Here is a 12,766-nt window from a genome sequence, read left to right as displayed (position 1 = left end):
GCTTGGGGTGCTGTGCCCTCAAGGGTGGCCCTGTGACTAGACCCAGTCTCCAGCTGCCTGCCCTCAGGAGCTGGGCTGCAGCCCACGGCTGAAAGCCCAACCCTGCGACCACGCGCCGGCCTTTCTGGAAGACCCAGCCCCAGCCTGGGTCACCCCAACCCACAGGCCCCATGAGTAACAAGATACTCCAGTCCCCAGGAAACTCCAAAGCGTAGAGGTCACCTCCCAGGACAAGGGCCAGAAGCACTGATTCAGGGGAAGGGACACCTTCACCACGCTATCCTACAGTCGGCTCCAAACCTGGCCCCTCTGCACCCCGGGGCTCCCAGAGGAAGAAAGATGGCGAAGACCCGGGGCTGCTGGTCCTTCCCAGGTGCTGCCCTCCTGGGCAAGCCTGGCGTTCCTGAGCCCGCCATGGAGCCCCGGGCACCAGCCCGAGCTGTGGCGGGTCCCAGAGCGCTACGGGATCTCGCCCTGCACCGCAGCTCAAGGCACTAACACAGCGAGGGACCCGGGGACCCCGCTCCAGAGGGGAGAGCTGAGGGGCTGGGACTCCTGGGGGTCAGCATGGGCTGGGCACAGCGGGGCCCTGACCAGGACAATACGCCCAAATCCAGAGATGTCTTCTGCCACCTGTGGCAGGATGCCCCCCGAGGCACTGCCCCACCGTGACAGTGTGGCCTGGCTGAGGTCAGCGGGGTCCAGACCTCACTGCATGGTGGGGAAGCCCTACAGGTCCCTTCTGTGCCGCATGGCCACAGGGCTTGCTGTCCTGACTCTGCCCGTGGTGCCACCCCAGCCGTGCCAGGGCCTGACCTGGCAGTAGGTGGCCTCCGAGGACCCACAGCCCCTGCCGTACGTACTGGTGATCCCGAGGATCTGCTCGTAGGCCGCGAAGGTCAGCAGTGGCTGGGGCAGCTCCCGCAGGAAGGTCTTCAGGACCACGGCAGGGACGTGGATGTCCCCATAGTCATCAAAGTTCACGGGCTTCCCTGCAGGACACACGGCACAGTGAGCTCCTCCTGCCGCCTAGCAATGGCACCTAGAGATGGCGGCTGTGACATGGTGTGACCCAGGGCAAGATGGTGGCCACAGGCCTGGGGACAGCTCTGTTCCCCCCCCCCGCCCCGCCCGGAGGCGGGTGCTCTTCCCACCAGCTCTGGGGCGGCTGGGCCTGGGGGGCTGTCTTCCTGGGGGACTGTCTTCCTGGGGGGGGCAATCTTCCTTGGGGGGCTGTCTTCCTGGGGGGGCAATCTTCCTGGAGGGCTGGGCCTGGGGGGACTGTCTTCCTGGGGGGGCAATCTTCCTGGAGGGCTGGGCCTGGGGGGACTGTCTTCCTGGGGGGGCTGTCTTCCACGGGGGGCTGTCTGCCTGGGGGGCTGGGCCTGGGGGACTGGGACTGGGGGACCCTCTTCCTGGGGGGGTGTCTTCCTGAGGGAGCTGGGCCTGGGGGGCTGTCTTCCTGGGAAGCCTGTCTTCTTGGGGGGCTGGGCCTGGGGGGCTGTCTTCCTGGGGGGCTATCTTCCTGGGGGGCTAGGCTTGGGGGGCCTGTCTTCCTGGGGGGGCTATCTGACTGGGGGGCTGTCTTCCTGGGGGGCTGTCTTCCTATAGGGCTGGGCCTTGGGGGCCTGTCTTCCTGGGGGGTTTCCTGTGGGGTTGGGCCTGGGGGGCTGTCTTCCTGGGGGCCGTCTTCCTGGGGGTGCTGGGCCTGGGGGGCCTGTCTTCCCAAGGGACTGTCTTCCTGGGGGACTGGGGCTGGGGGGGCTCTCTTCCTGGGGGGCTTGCTGTGGGGCTGGGCCTGGGGGGCTGTCTTCCCAAGAGACTGTCTTCTTGGGGGGCTAGGCCTGGGGAGCTGTCTTCCTGGGGGAGCTATCTTCCTGGGGGGCTAGGCTTGGGGGGCCTGTCTTCCTGGGGGGGCTGTCTTCCTGAGGGGGCTGTCTTCCTGGGGGGCTGGGCCTGGGGGGCTGTCTTCCTGGGGGGGCTGTCTTCCTGGGGGGCTATCTGCCTGGGGGGGCTGTCTGCCTGGGGGGCTGGGCATGGGGGGCCCTCTCCCTGGGGGGCTGTCTTCCTGGGGGGCTGGGCCTGGGGGGGCTGTCTTCCTGGGGGAATGGGGGGCCTGTTTTCCTGAGGGGGCTGTCTTCTTGGGGAGTTGGGCCTGGGGGCCTGTCTTCCTGGGGCCTGTCTTCCTGGGGGCCTGTCTTCCTGGGGGGCTGTCTTCCTGGGGGGGCATGGGGGGCTGTTTTCCTGAGGGGCCTGTCTTCCTGGGTGGACCTGTCTTCCTGGGGGGGCTGTCTTTCTGGGGGGCTGCCTTCCTGGGTGGACCTGTCTTCCTGGGGGGGGCTGTCTTCCTGGGTGGACCTGTCTTCCTGGGGGGGGCTGTCTTCCCTGGGGGGGGCTGTCTTCCTGGGGGCGCCTGTCTTCCTGGGGGGGGCTGTCTTCCTGGGTGGACCTGTCTTCCTGGGGGGGGAACTGTCTTCCTGGGGGGGGCTGTCTTCCTGGGGGGGCTCTCTTCCTAGGGGGGCTGTCTTCCTGAGAGGTATGGGGGCCTGTTTTCCTGAGGGGGCTGTCTTCCTGGGGGGTTGGGCCTGGGGGCCTGTCTTCCTGGGGGGGCTGTCTTCCTGGGGGGGCCTGTCTTCCTGGGGGGCTGTCTTCCTGGGGGGGCATGGGGGGCTGTTTTCCTGAGGGGCCTGTCTTCCTGGGTGGACCTGTCTTCCTGGGGGGGCTGTCTTCCTGGGGGGTATGGGGGGTTGTTTTCCTGAGGGGGCTGTCTTTCTGGGGGGCTCTCTTCCTGGGGAGGCATGGGGAGCTGTCTTCCTGGGGGGCCTGTCTTCCTGGGGGGGCTGTCTTCCTGAGGGGGCCTGTCTTCCTGGGGGGTATGGGGGGGCTGTTTTCCTGAGGGGGCTGTCTTTCTGGGGGGCTCTCTTCCTGGGGAGGCATGGGGAGCTGTCTTCCTGGGGGGCCTGTCTTCCTCGGGGGGGCTATCTTCCTGGAGGGGGACCTGTCTTCCTGGAGGGCCTGTCTTCCTGGGGGGTATGGGGGGCTGTTTTCCTGAGGGGGCTGTCTTCCTGGGGGGACCTGTCTTCCTGGTGGGGGTGTCTTCCTGGGGCGAGGTTTTGCCCCTGGCTAGGACGCAGCTCCCTGGGGTCAGGGCCCTGGCCCAGCTGGGTGACATGGCAGCACACGGGCCGGACAGGAAGACTGGTGCCCAAGCTCCGCACCCGTGGGCCTGGTGCTCATGAGCGCGTGTGGGCTGGACGCGGGGAGTCGGCGGGACAGAGGGCAGGTGTCCCGCAGGGCTGGGCTGGCTGGGGGACTGCTAGTGCAGACCCCAGAGAATATCCCCTGCCCCTTGGATGTCCGCTGAGCCTGCGTCCACCTGGCCTGACTGGAGAAGCCCCAAGGCCAGACGGTGGGTCTGCCCAGGGCCCCACACTGGCTGCTCCTGGCCCTGGGCTCTCGCTGGGGTCCGCTGGGTCCCTGGCTCTGGGGCCCAGGGCTGTGGGCGGGTGGGGCGCTCACCTTGGTCACAGAGCCTCTGGACCTGGCGGACGGTCTGGGCACTGGCTGACCTCCGGAACAGGCCCTCGGTGCGCAGCCCTGCAGGGAGAAGAGCCAGGACCTGGGTTTCTGGACGTTTCTGGGACCCCCCTCCCATGGCCTTGCCTGCCTGTGCCTGGCAGGGGATGCTCCAGCCCACTAACCCTCCTGTGATTTCACTTATCCCTCTTAATTGTTTTCGATATCCCAAGCTCCCACTTTTCTCCCTCTATGGCCCTGGCAAGGGACAGAAAGGGACAGATGCTGAAGTCAGACAGACCTCGGTTCCCATCCAGCTCTGCCTCCTACCAGCTGTGTGACCCTGGAGAATGCGCTCAGCCTCTCTGAGCCTCCACGGACCTGTTGGCCAGTAGGGCAAGGCCCCAAGGTCCTGCCCCCAGGGCTGCAGAGAGGACCGGTCATGCCTGGCATATGCCTGGCTCCTGGGAGACCTGGAACAAGCAGCTTCCCCTGAGGTCCAGGCCCTAGCTGCCCACAGTGATCGAAGTATGAATTCATCAGTTAAAACTGAACAAAATAAAAAGCCCAGCCGCTCAATTGCATGAGCTACATATGAAGTGTCCCCTCAGGCCACTGCTGCCGGAGCCACGCGGGACGCTGTGGACACACAACACTTCCGAGAGCTCCCAGCCAGTGCCGATGGGGTGGACAGACGGCCACGGGCTCCATGGAACCAAGGGCTCCTGAAACCAGTGGCAAGGTCGGGGGGTGAGCCTCCTGCCACCGACATCACCAGCCGGGTGACCGGGCCCTGCCCCAGCCTGCCACTGGGAAGCCTTCCCAGCAGGGGACACAGCACCCAGAAGGCGCCCGGCAGCAGCTGAGAGCCACGCCTGACTCCCCACCACCCCACCTTCATGCTGCGGGCGCGGCCTCGGCACCCCTCGCTGGGCAGCGCCCCTGCCCCAGCCGGCCGCCACCCCGTCCGTCCTCCAGAGCTCAGGCCAGCTGCCACCTCACGGACACCCGGGCTCCTCCCCCAGGTGCTCGGGGACTGCACACGCATCGGGCGGTCCCAGTGCTGGTGGGAGGCGGGCAGCCAGAGTCATGGGTGTCAGGGGCGCGGACAGCTCTGCCCGGGAGGGACGGGTGACACGGGCCCCAAAGATGGACCTTACGTCAACAGGCAGAGAAAGCAGGGAGGTGGGCCGGCTGGGGTGCAGGCAGGAAGGCCCACTGCCCACTGTCCCACGGAGGGCCACGCCAGGGCTCGGGCACAGCGGTGTCACCACAGCTGCCCATCTGTCCCCCCAGTGCAGGCCCCAGGACCTGGCGTGCAGCCAGAACGGACTCTGCAGGCACCTCCCGTGGGAGGGGGTTCTCCAGAGACGGCCAAGCTGGCCTGCAGAGAGGGGACCCACGCTGCACGGCCAGGAGGGCACAGGGCCAGGGGCTGGTGCGGCGTCCAGCCGTGTGGGCACCACCGTTGGGTGAACCTGTGAAATGCAGCGCCCAGGACAAGGCCTCAGGACAATCGCGTTCTGTGTGGGACTGGTCCTGCTGGGGCTCCCGCGGGTCACGGCTGAAGTGACACTGGAGGCAGGAGGAGGGACGGGGCAGGTGGTGGGGCCCACCCGTGGCTGGAGAGGTCACGCCGACCCCATTTGCGCTGCTCTGGCTTCAGGGACTCTTCCTGTAGGTGGAGGGGCCACCTGGAAGGAAAGCTGGTGGCCTCAGCAGCTGGGGAGGCCCCTGGCGGGCGGCCAGCAAGGCCGCAGCCACCTTAGCCTGTGAAAGTCGGCCAGGTGGAAGCCGAGTGGCTCATGTCCGCTTGAGCAAAGCAGCCAGTGAAGTCCCAAGGCTGCGAAAGAGGGGCTCTCACACGCGCCAGGCAGCACAGGACAGCCAGGCCACCAGACCAGCGGCCATGTGACCTCATACTAAAAGCTCCGCTGCAAGGACACCACAGTGGTCCACCCTTGGGGCCGAGGACCACTGCTTCGGAATGCCTGATGTGTACGCCTGGGTTTCACCTGGGGACGTCTCCTCGGCCGGCCTCCTTGGGGTGCCCCTTGCTCACCAGGGTGGCTCCCATCGCAGCCACTGCTGACCTGAGTCACGGCCCGTGTGCAGCCGGCTCTGGCCACTTATGCACACGGCACCACAGCACAGGACCCGAGACCTGGAAGCCGCGTGTACGGGCTTCCCCCAGACTCAGGGGGCGCTCAGCCAGAGCCCGAGCGCAGCCCGAGGCTCCCACAGGCCCCCTGGCCCAGAGCTCTGCTCTCCAGACCTTGGACGATCAGCCGAGCTGTTCTAAGTCACTGTGTCTGTGGCCACCTGTCCTGCAGCATGGGGACCGGCACAGTGACCCCTCCACCGAGGGGCAGGGCCTGGGTCTCCAGGCGACTGTGGCCAGCTTCATTCTGTGCTGGTGACACAGTGGTTGTTCCAGGGCAGCCATGCAGAGCAAGGCACAGTGCAGACTCAGGACCCACAGTCCCCAAAAGGCAGGGCCCATATGTGGTCACCAGGGCCACCGGGGCCTGGAAGAGGGGACCTGGGAGGCCACACCCACCCAACACAGGTGAGCTCCTGCCTGGGCTGCTTCTAATAATAAAGGAATTGAACCGATAATGAGGGAGGGAGGGAGAAGGGAGGGAGGAAGGGGGGAGGGAGAAGGGAGGGAGGAAAGGGGGAGGGAGAAGGGAGGGAGGAAGGGGGGAGGGAGAAGGGAGGGAGGAAGGGGGAGGGAGGAAGTGGGGAGGGAGAAGGGAGGGAGGAAGTGGGGAGGGAGAAGGGAGGGAGGGAGGGGGGAGGAGGAAGGGAGGGAGGAAGGGGGAGGGAGAAGGGAGGGAGGAAGGGGGGAGGGAGAAGGGAGGGAGGAAGGGGGGAGGGAGGAAATGGGGAGGGAGGAAGGAGCAGGGAGGCCCTCTCAGTCTGTGTCCAAAGTGTTGGGAGTCTCCCTGAGAACTCCCGGGCCTTTCAAACATGGTGGTGGGCAAATTACCATTGGGCAGCTTGAACTCCCCGGGCCTTTCAGATAAGGAGCCCCTGATGCAACATGACGACGGGCAAGTTGCCTGTGGGCGGATAACAAGTTGTTTCGAAAACCTTCTAATTGGCCCTCCCGTCTTCCGTACACGTGGACAGTTCGTGCCCCCCATGAATCTTACGCAGGGCGGATGTGCGTGCACAGTAGGTGATGACCTGACCTTTACTATGATTGGCCCAGGGAGCTTCCTGGTTTAAGATAACCGACTCTCACTTTCTATATAAGCTAGAACCAGCTTGCAGTAAAGTGCTTCATCTTTGTCACTGCTGTCTGTGTGTGTGTGCATTCTCATCTCCAACGACGAACCTTGGCCTTTCACAAAGTGCACACTGACCACCCCTGGTCAGCGAGACAGAGGCCACCTGAAAGTAGAGCCAGCCCCTGATGGTGGTCAGAGCTCCCGCTCAAGGGTGGCTGCTCGTGGACCTTCTGTGACAAGGACACGCCACCCCAGGCGTCACAACCTGCAGACCCTGCAGCTGTGGTTGCCGTTTCCAGCCAGAGGCCACCCTGAGCTGCGTGGATCCTGGCTGCAGACCTTGGGCCCTGCCCGTGACCTGCACCTGCAGCCGCGCTGCGCCTTCCCCGGAGATCTGAGACCTGGCCTTAGCAACCCAGGGGGCCACCAGGCTCTCCAGGTCCAGGTCCTAGCCACACCTACCCTGTCAAGGGCGCCTGCAAACAAGGAGTCCAGGCAGCCCTAGCTGGGGCGGGGGTCCTGCAGGCCAGTGCTGGACAGCCTCACACGCATCTTCTCAGCCAAGCTTCACTGTGGGCCTTTGAGGCAGGACCTATTAACCCCATGGACAGGCGAGGGTACTGAGGCCCAGAGATGGTGAGCCACTGGCTTAGGGTCACACAGCTAACACGGGAGTGGGGACTGGAAGCCAGCCTCTCAGGCCACGCCAGGAGCCCCTGTGCCTGTGCCCTTCTGTTCCCGGCCACCCCCTGCTTGGTTCCAGCTCCTCCAGCCCCTGGCCTGTGGGATGCTCAGGATGGACACTGACCCCCTGGGCGGGGACCAGCTGCTCGCGTGCCCTGGCTGGACGGCTGGCTCTCACCTTTCTCCCGCAGGTAGGTCACCGTGAGCCGCAGCACCGGGGGGATGAGTGCTCCTTGATTCTTGTCTTTGAGGCTGAGGAGGGAACAGAAGCAGCAGTTCACACGGAGCTCAGCAGGCGACATGGGGGACCAGGCTCTGGCCTCCCTGCCCAGCACTCCCAGGTTCCCCAGGCCCTGGGGCAGAGGAGCTCCGCCCCAGGGGTCAGGCAGGGGAGAAAGAGGGACCAAACCAATGAAGGGTCAGGGTCCCGTCCCTGCACTGGTCAGGAAGATGGGGTGTGGTCGGCCCCCAACAAAAACAACCCTCTATCTTCCTTGGAGATTTTCCCCCTCTCTTCTCCCACCCTCACATCCCCTACATTTGTGGAACCAGGTACTTTCCATGGATTAGGCTACTGAGGACTGGGACGTCTGAATAGTATACCACAGTGGTGTGTATGTTCGTTTATCTCCTATTTTTACACTTTCTATTTTTCCTAATTTTTATGTTTGTTTGTTATACTCTGTTGTCTTCCCACTTACTTGTCTCCCCAAATCACTTTCTCTCTTTTCTCCTGCTACTAACCAACTTCTTTAGATTCCTCTTTCATCTTCCTAAGATCTAGTAACTCTGAATCCTCACCTCCTCCCCTCAACATCTCATCCTACACCTCACCCCTGGCTCTTTGTCCACCATCAGAAACTACGGATCCTTTTGCAGACCTGCTGTCCATGTTGTAGGTAATAGTTGAACTCACCACTTCTGTATATTGTGAGAAAACCGTAAATGTCTTAATAGCAGCTCTTTGGTTTAAGGCTGTATATTGTTTCTAATAGGATCTGTTCACATTGTTCTCCCCCTTAAAGGAGAGCAACTGGAACCCTGCAGGGACACTGTAAGCCTATAGGGTAAACACTGGAACACCTCTGATCCCAGAGCTAGGAGGAAGACACAGGAAAAAACAAGGGAAGAAAGTGCCCCCAACAAACCAAGATGCCACATTATTGGAATCCCTGGCCAACACCGCAGAAGGACGGACAGAGAAGGAGTTCAGATGCACATGATTAAAATGCTCTGTAAATTAAAGGATATAAGAGAGCAAGTACAGGCAGCAAAAGATCATTTCGATAAAGAGCTAGCTACATAAGCAAATATAGGCAGCAAAAGATCACTTCAATAAAGAGACAGAGCTTCTGAAAAAAAAAAAAAAAGAAATCCTTAAAATGAAAGAAACAATAAACCAAATTAAAAACTCAATAGAAAGCACCACCAACAGATTAGATCACATGGAAGACAGGACCTCGGACAAGGAAGGCAAAATGTATAATCTTGAAAAGAATCTTGACCACACAGTGAAAATGGTAGAAACCATGAGCAGAACATTCAAGAATTATAGGATAACATAGAAAGACCAGATTTAAGAATTACTGGGATGGAGGAAGGCACAGAATTCCAAACCAAATGAATGAACAATCTATTTAATGAAATAACATCAGAAAATTTTCCAAACAGGAAGCATGAATTGGAAAATCAATTCCAAGAGGCTTACAGGACACCAAATGTACAAAATCACAACAGATCCACACCAAGGCACCTTATAATGAAAATGCCTAATGCACAGAATGAGGAGAGAATTTTAAAAGCCACCGGAGAAAGGAATCAGGTTATTATAGGGGGAAACCAATTAGGATATCTGAAGATTTCTCAACCCAAACCTTTAATGCTGGAAGGTCCTGGAACAATATGTACCAAGTTCTGAAAAAAAATGGATGTGAACTAGGAATCTGCTATCCAGAAAAATTAGACTTTAGATTTGATGATGAAATAAAAACTTTCCATGATAAACTAAAGTTAAAAGAATTTAACACTAGGAAGCCTGCACTACAGAACATCCTCAGCAAAATATTCCATGAGGAGGAAACAAAAAACAACAGTGAAAATCAGCAAAGGGAGGTATCACTAAAGGAAATACTAGTCCAAGGAGAAACCAACTCAAGTTAAATACCAAAATCAGACAAAAATGACTGGAAATACAAATCATGTCTCAATAATAACCCTGAATGCTAATGGCATAAACTCACCAATCAAAAGACACAGACTGGTAGATTGGGTTACAAAAAAAAAAAGACCCAAGAATATGCTGCCTCCAAGAGACTCATCTCATAGGAAAAGACATCCACAGACTGAGGTGAAAGGTTGGGATAAAATATACCACTTACATGGTTTGCGTAAACAAGCAGGGGTTTCCATCCTTCTATCAAATAAAGTAGACTTCAAGCCAAAGTTAATCAAAAGGGAACCATCATCAACAAGACATAACAATTATAAATATACATGCCCCAAACAATGGAGCATCTACATTCATCAAACAAACTCTTCTCAAGTTCAAGAGTCAAATAGACCACAACACAATAATTCTGGGTGACTTTAACACACCTCTTTCACCATTGGATACATCTTCCAAACAAAAAACTAAATAAAAAAAACTATAGATCTCAATAATACAATCAACAACTTAGACTTATATAGAATATTTAAAGTATTTCATCCTTCAACGAGTGAATACACTTTCTTCTCAGCAGCACATGGATCCTTCTCTAAAATAGACTATATATTATGCCACAAAACAACTCTTACTAAATATAAAAAAGTAGAGACATACCCTGCATTCTATCAGATCATAATGAAATGAAATTTGAAATCAATGATAAAATAAAAAATAGAAGCTTCTCCAACACCTGGAGACTAAATAATATGCTATTGAATGAACAATGAGTTGTAAAAGACATCAAAAAGGAGATAAAAAATTCTCAGAGGTAAATGAGAACCCTGATATAACATATCAAAACCTCTGGGACACTATGAAGCAGTTCTAAGAGGAAAGTTCATTGCATGGAGTCCATCCCTTAAAAGAAGAAAAATTCAAGAAATAAATGACTTAACATTACATCTCAAAGCCCTAAAAAAAGAAAAAAGCCCTACTCCAAAGCAGTAGAAGACAGGAAATAATTGAAATCAGAGCTGAAATCAATGAAATTGAAACAAATGAAGCAATTGAAAAAAATGACAATATAAAAAGTTGGTTCTTTCAATAAATAAATAAAATTGACAAACCCTTAGCCATGCTAACAAAGAGAAGGAGAGAGAAAACTCAAATTACTAACATACGTGATGAAAAGGAAATATTATGACAGACACTACAGAAATACAGAAATACAGAAGAAGATAATTAGAAGTTATTTGGAAAATTTGTACTCCTTTATAGAAAATATCGAAAACATTGACAAATATCTAGACTCATATGATTTGCCCAAACAGAATCAGGATGATATACACAAGTCAAACAGATCAATTTCAAACAAGGAAATAGAAGACACCATCAGAAGCTACCAACCAAGAAAAGCCCAGGACCAGATGGATACACAGCCGAGTTCCACAAGACCTTCAAAGAACTAACACCAATACTCCTCAAATTATTCCATGAAATAGAAAAAGAGAGAACACTTCCAAACTCATTCTCTGAGGCCAATATCACTTATTCCAAAACCAGATAAAGACACATCAAAGAAAGAAAACTTCAGACCCATATCTCTAATGAACATAGATGCAAAAATTCTCAATAAAATCCAGGCCAATCGCATACAAAAACACATTAAAAAGATAGTGCACCATGATCAAGTGGGGTCCATCCAGGGATGCAAGGTTGGTTCAACATACAGAAATCAATAAATGTCATTCATCACATCAATAGACTTAAAGAATCATATGATCACCTCAATAGATGCAGAGAAAGCATTCGACAAAATACAGCACCCCTTCAGTTCAAAGTACTAGAAAAACTAGGGATAACAGGAACACATCTCAACATTGCAAAAGCTATTCATGCTAAGCTCCAGGCCAACATCATTCTAAATGGAGAAAAATTGGAACATTCCCTCTAAAAACTGGAACAAGGCAGGGATGCCCTCTTTCACCACTTCTACTTATTGTAGTTCTTGAAACACTGGCCAGAGCAATTAGATAGATGAAAGAAGTTAAAGGGAAACGGATAGGAAAAGGAGAATTCAAGCTATCATTGTTTGCCAACAACATGATTCTGTACTTAGAGGATGTAAAAAATTCCACCAGAAAACTTCTAGAACCAATAAATGAATTCAGCAAAGTAGCAGGATATAAAATCAACACCCATAAGTCAAAGGCACTTCTGTACATCAGGGACAAATCCTCTGAAAGAGAAACTAGGAAAACCACCCCATTTATAATAGCCTCAAAAAATAAAATACTTGGGAATCAACAAAAGAGTGGAAAGACCTCTACAATGAAATCTACAGAATGGTAAAGAAAGAAATTAAAGAAGTCTTTTCTATCTTCTAGATGGAAAGATCTCCCTTGTTCTTGGATAGGCAGAATTAATATTATCAAAATGACCATACTACCAAAAGCACTAAACAGATTTAATGCAATTCCAATCAAAATCCCAATGACATTCCTCATAGAAATAGAAAAAGCAATCATGAAATTCATCTGGAAAAATAAGAGACCCAGAACAGCCAAAGCAATCCTTAGCAGAAGAGTGAAGCAGGTGGCATCACTACACCAGACCTTGAACTATACTACAGGGCAATAGTAACAAAATCGGCATGGGCTGGGTGCAGTGGTGCACGTCTGAAATCCCAGTGGCTCGGGAGGCTGAGACAGGAGAATTGAGAGTTCAAAGCCCGCCTCAGCAATGGTGAGGCCCTAAGCAACTCAGTGAGACCCCCGTCTCTAAAGAATATACAAAATAGGGCTGGGGATGTGGCTCAGAATACCCCTGAGTTTAATCCCTGGTACCATAAATAAATAAATGTATTGTGTCCACCTACAACTAAAAGTAATAATAATAATAATAATAATAACAAATATTTTTAAAGGCACCGAAACAGACTTGTAGATCAATGCTACAGAATAGATGACACAGAGACAAACCCACATAAATACAGTTCTCTCATCCTAGACAAAGGTGCCAGAACATATATTGGAGAAAAGATAGCTTATTCAACAATGGTGCTAGGAAAACTGGAAGTCCATATGCAGCAAAATAAATTAAGCCACCCTCTGTCACGATGCACAAAACTCAACCCAAAGTGCGTCAAGGACCTAGGAATTAGACCAGAGACCCTGGGCCTACC

General features: G+C 54.7%; 1 protein-coding gene across 1 annotated transcript in view; it reads right to left on the bottom strand.

Annotated features, from left to right (window-relative positions):
• Arhgap8 (Rho GTPase activating protein 8) overlaps positions 1-12,766 on the bottom strand; it is a 59,893-nt gene that overhangs the window by 369 nt on the left and 46,758 nt on the right. The window contains exons 8-10 of the mRNA XM_077109282.1: positions 7,615-7,688; positions 3,520-3,597; positions 817-992 (exon numbers count right to left, since the gene is read on the bottom strand). Coding sequence (XP_076965397.1) covers positions 817-992; positions 3,520-3,597; positions 7,615-7,688 — 328 coding nt within the window. The remainder of the gene's footprint in view (positions 1-816; positions 993-3,519; positions 3,598-7,614; positions 7,689-12,766) is intronic.

The sequence above is a fragment of the Callospermophilus lateralis genome, chromosome 4, assembly GCF_048772815.1.
Source record: "Callospermophilus lateralis isolate mCalLat2 chromosome 4, mCalLat2.hap1, whole genome shotgun sequence".
NCBI lineage: Eukaryota > Metazoa > Chordata > Mammalia > Rodentia > Sciuridae > Callospermophilus > Callospermophilus lateralis.
Note: the sequence above shows the minus strand (reverse complement) of the source record. Positions and strands in the feature narration are given on the sequence as shown.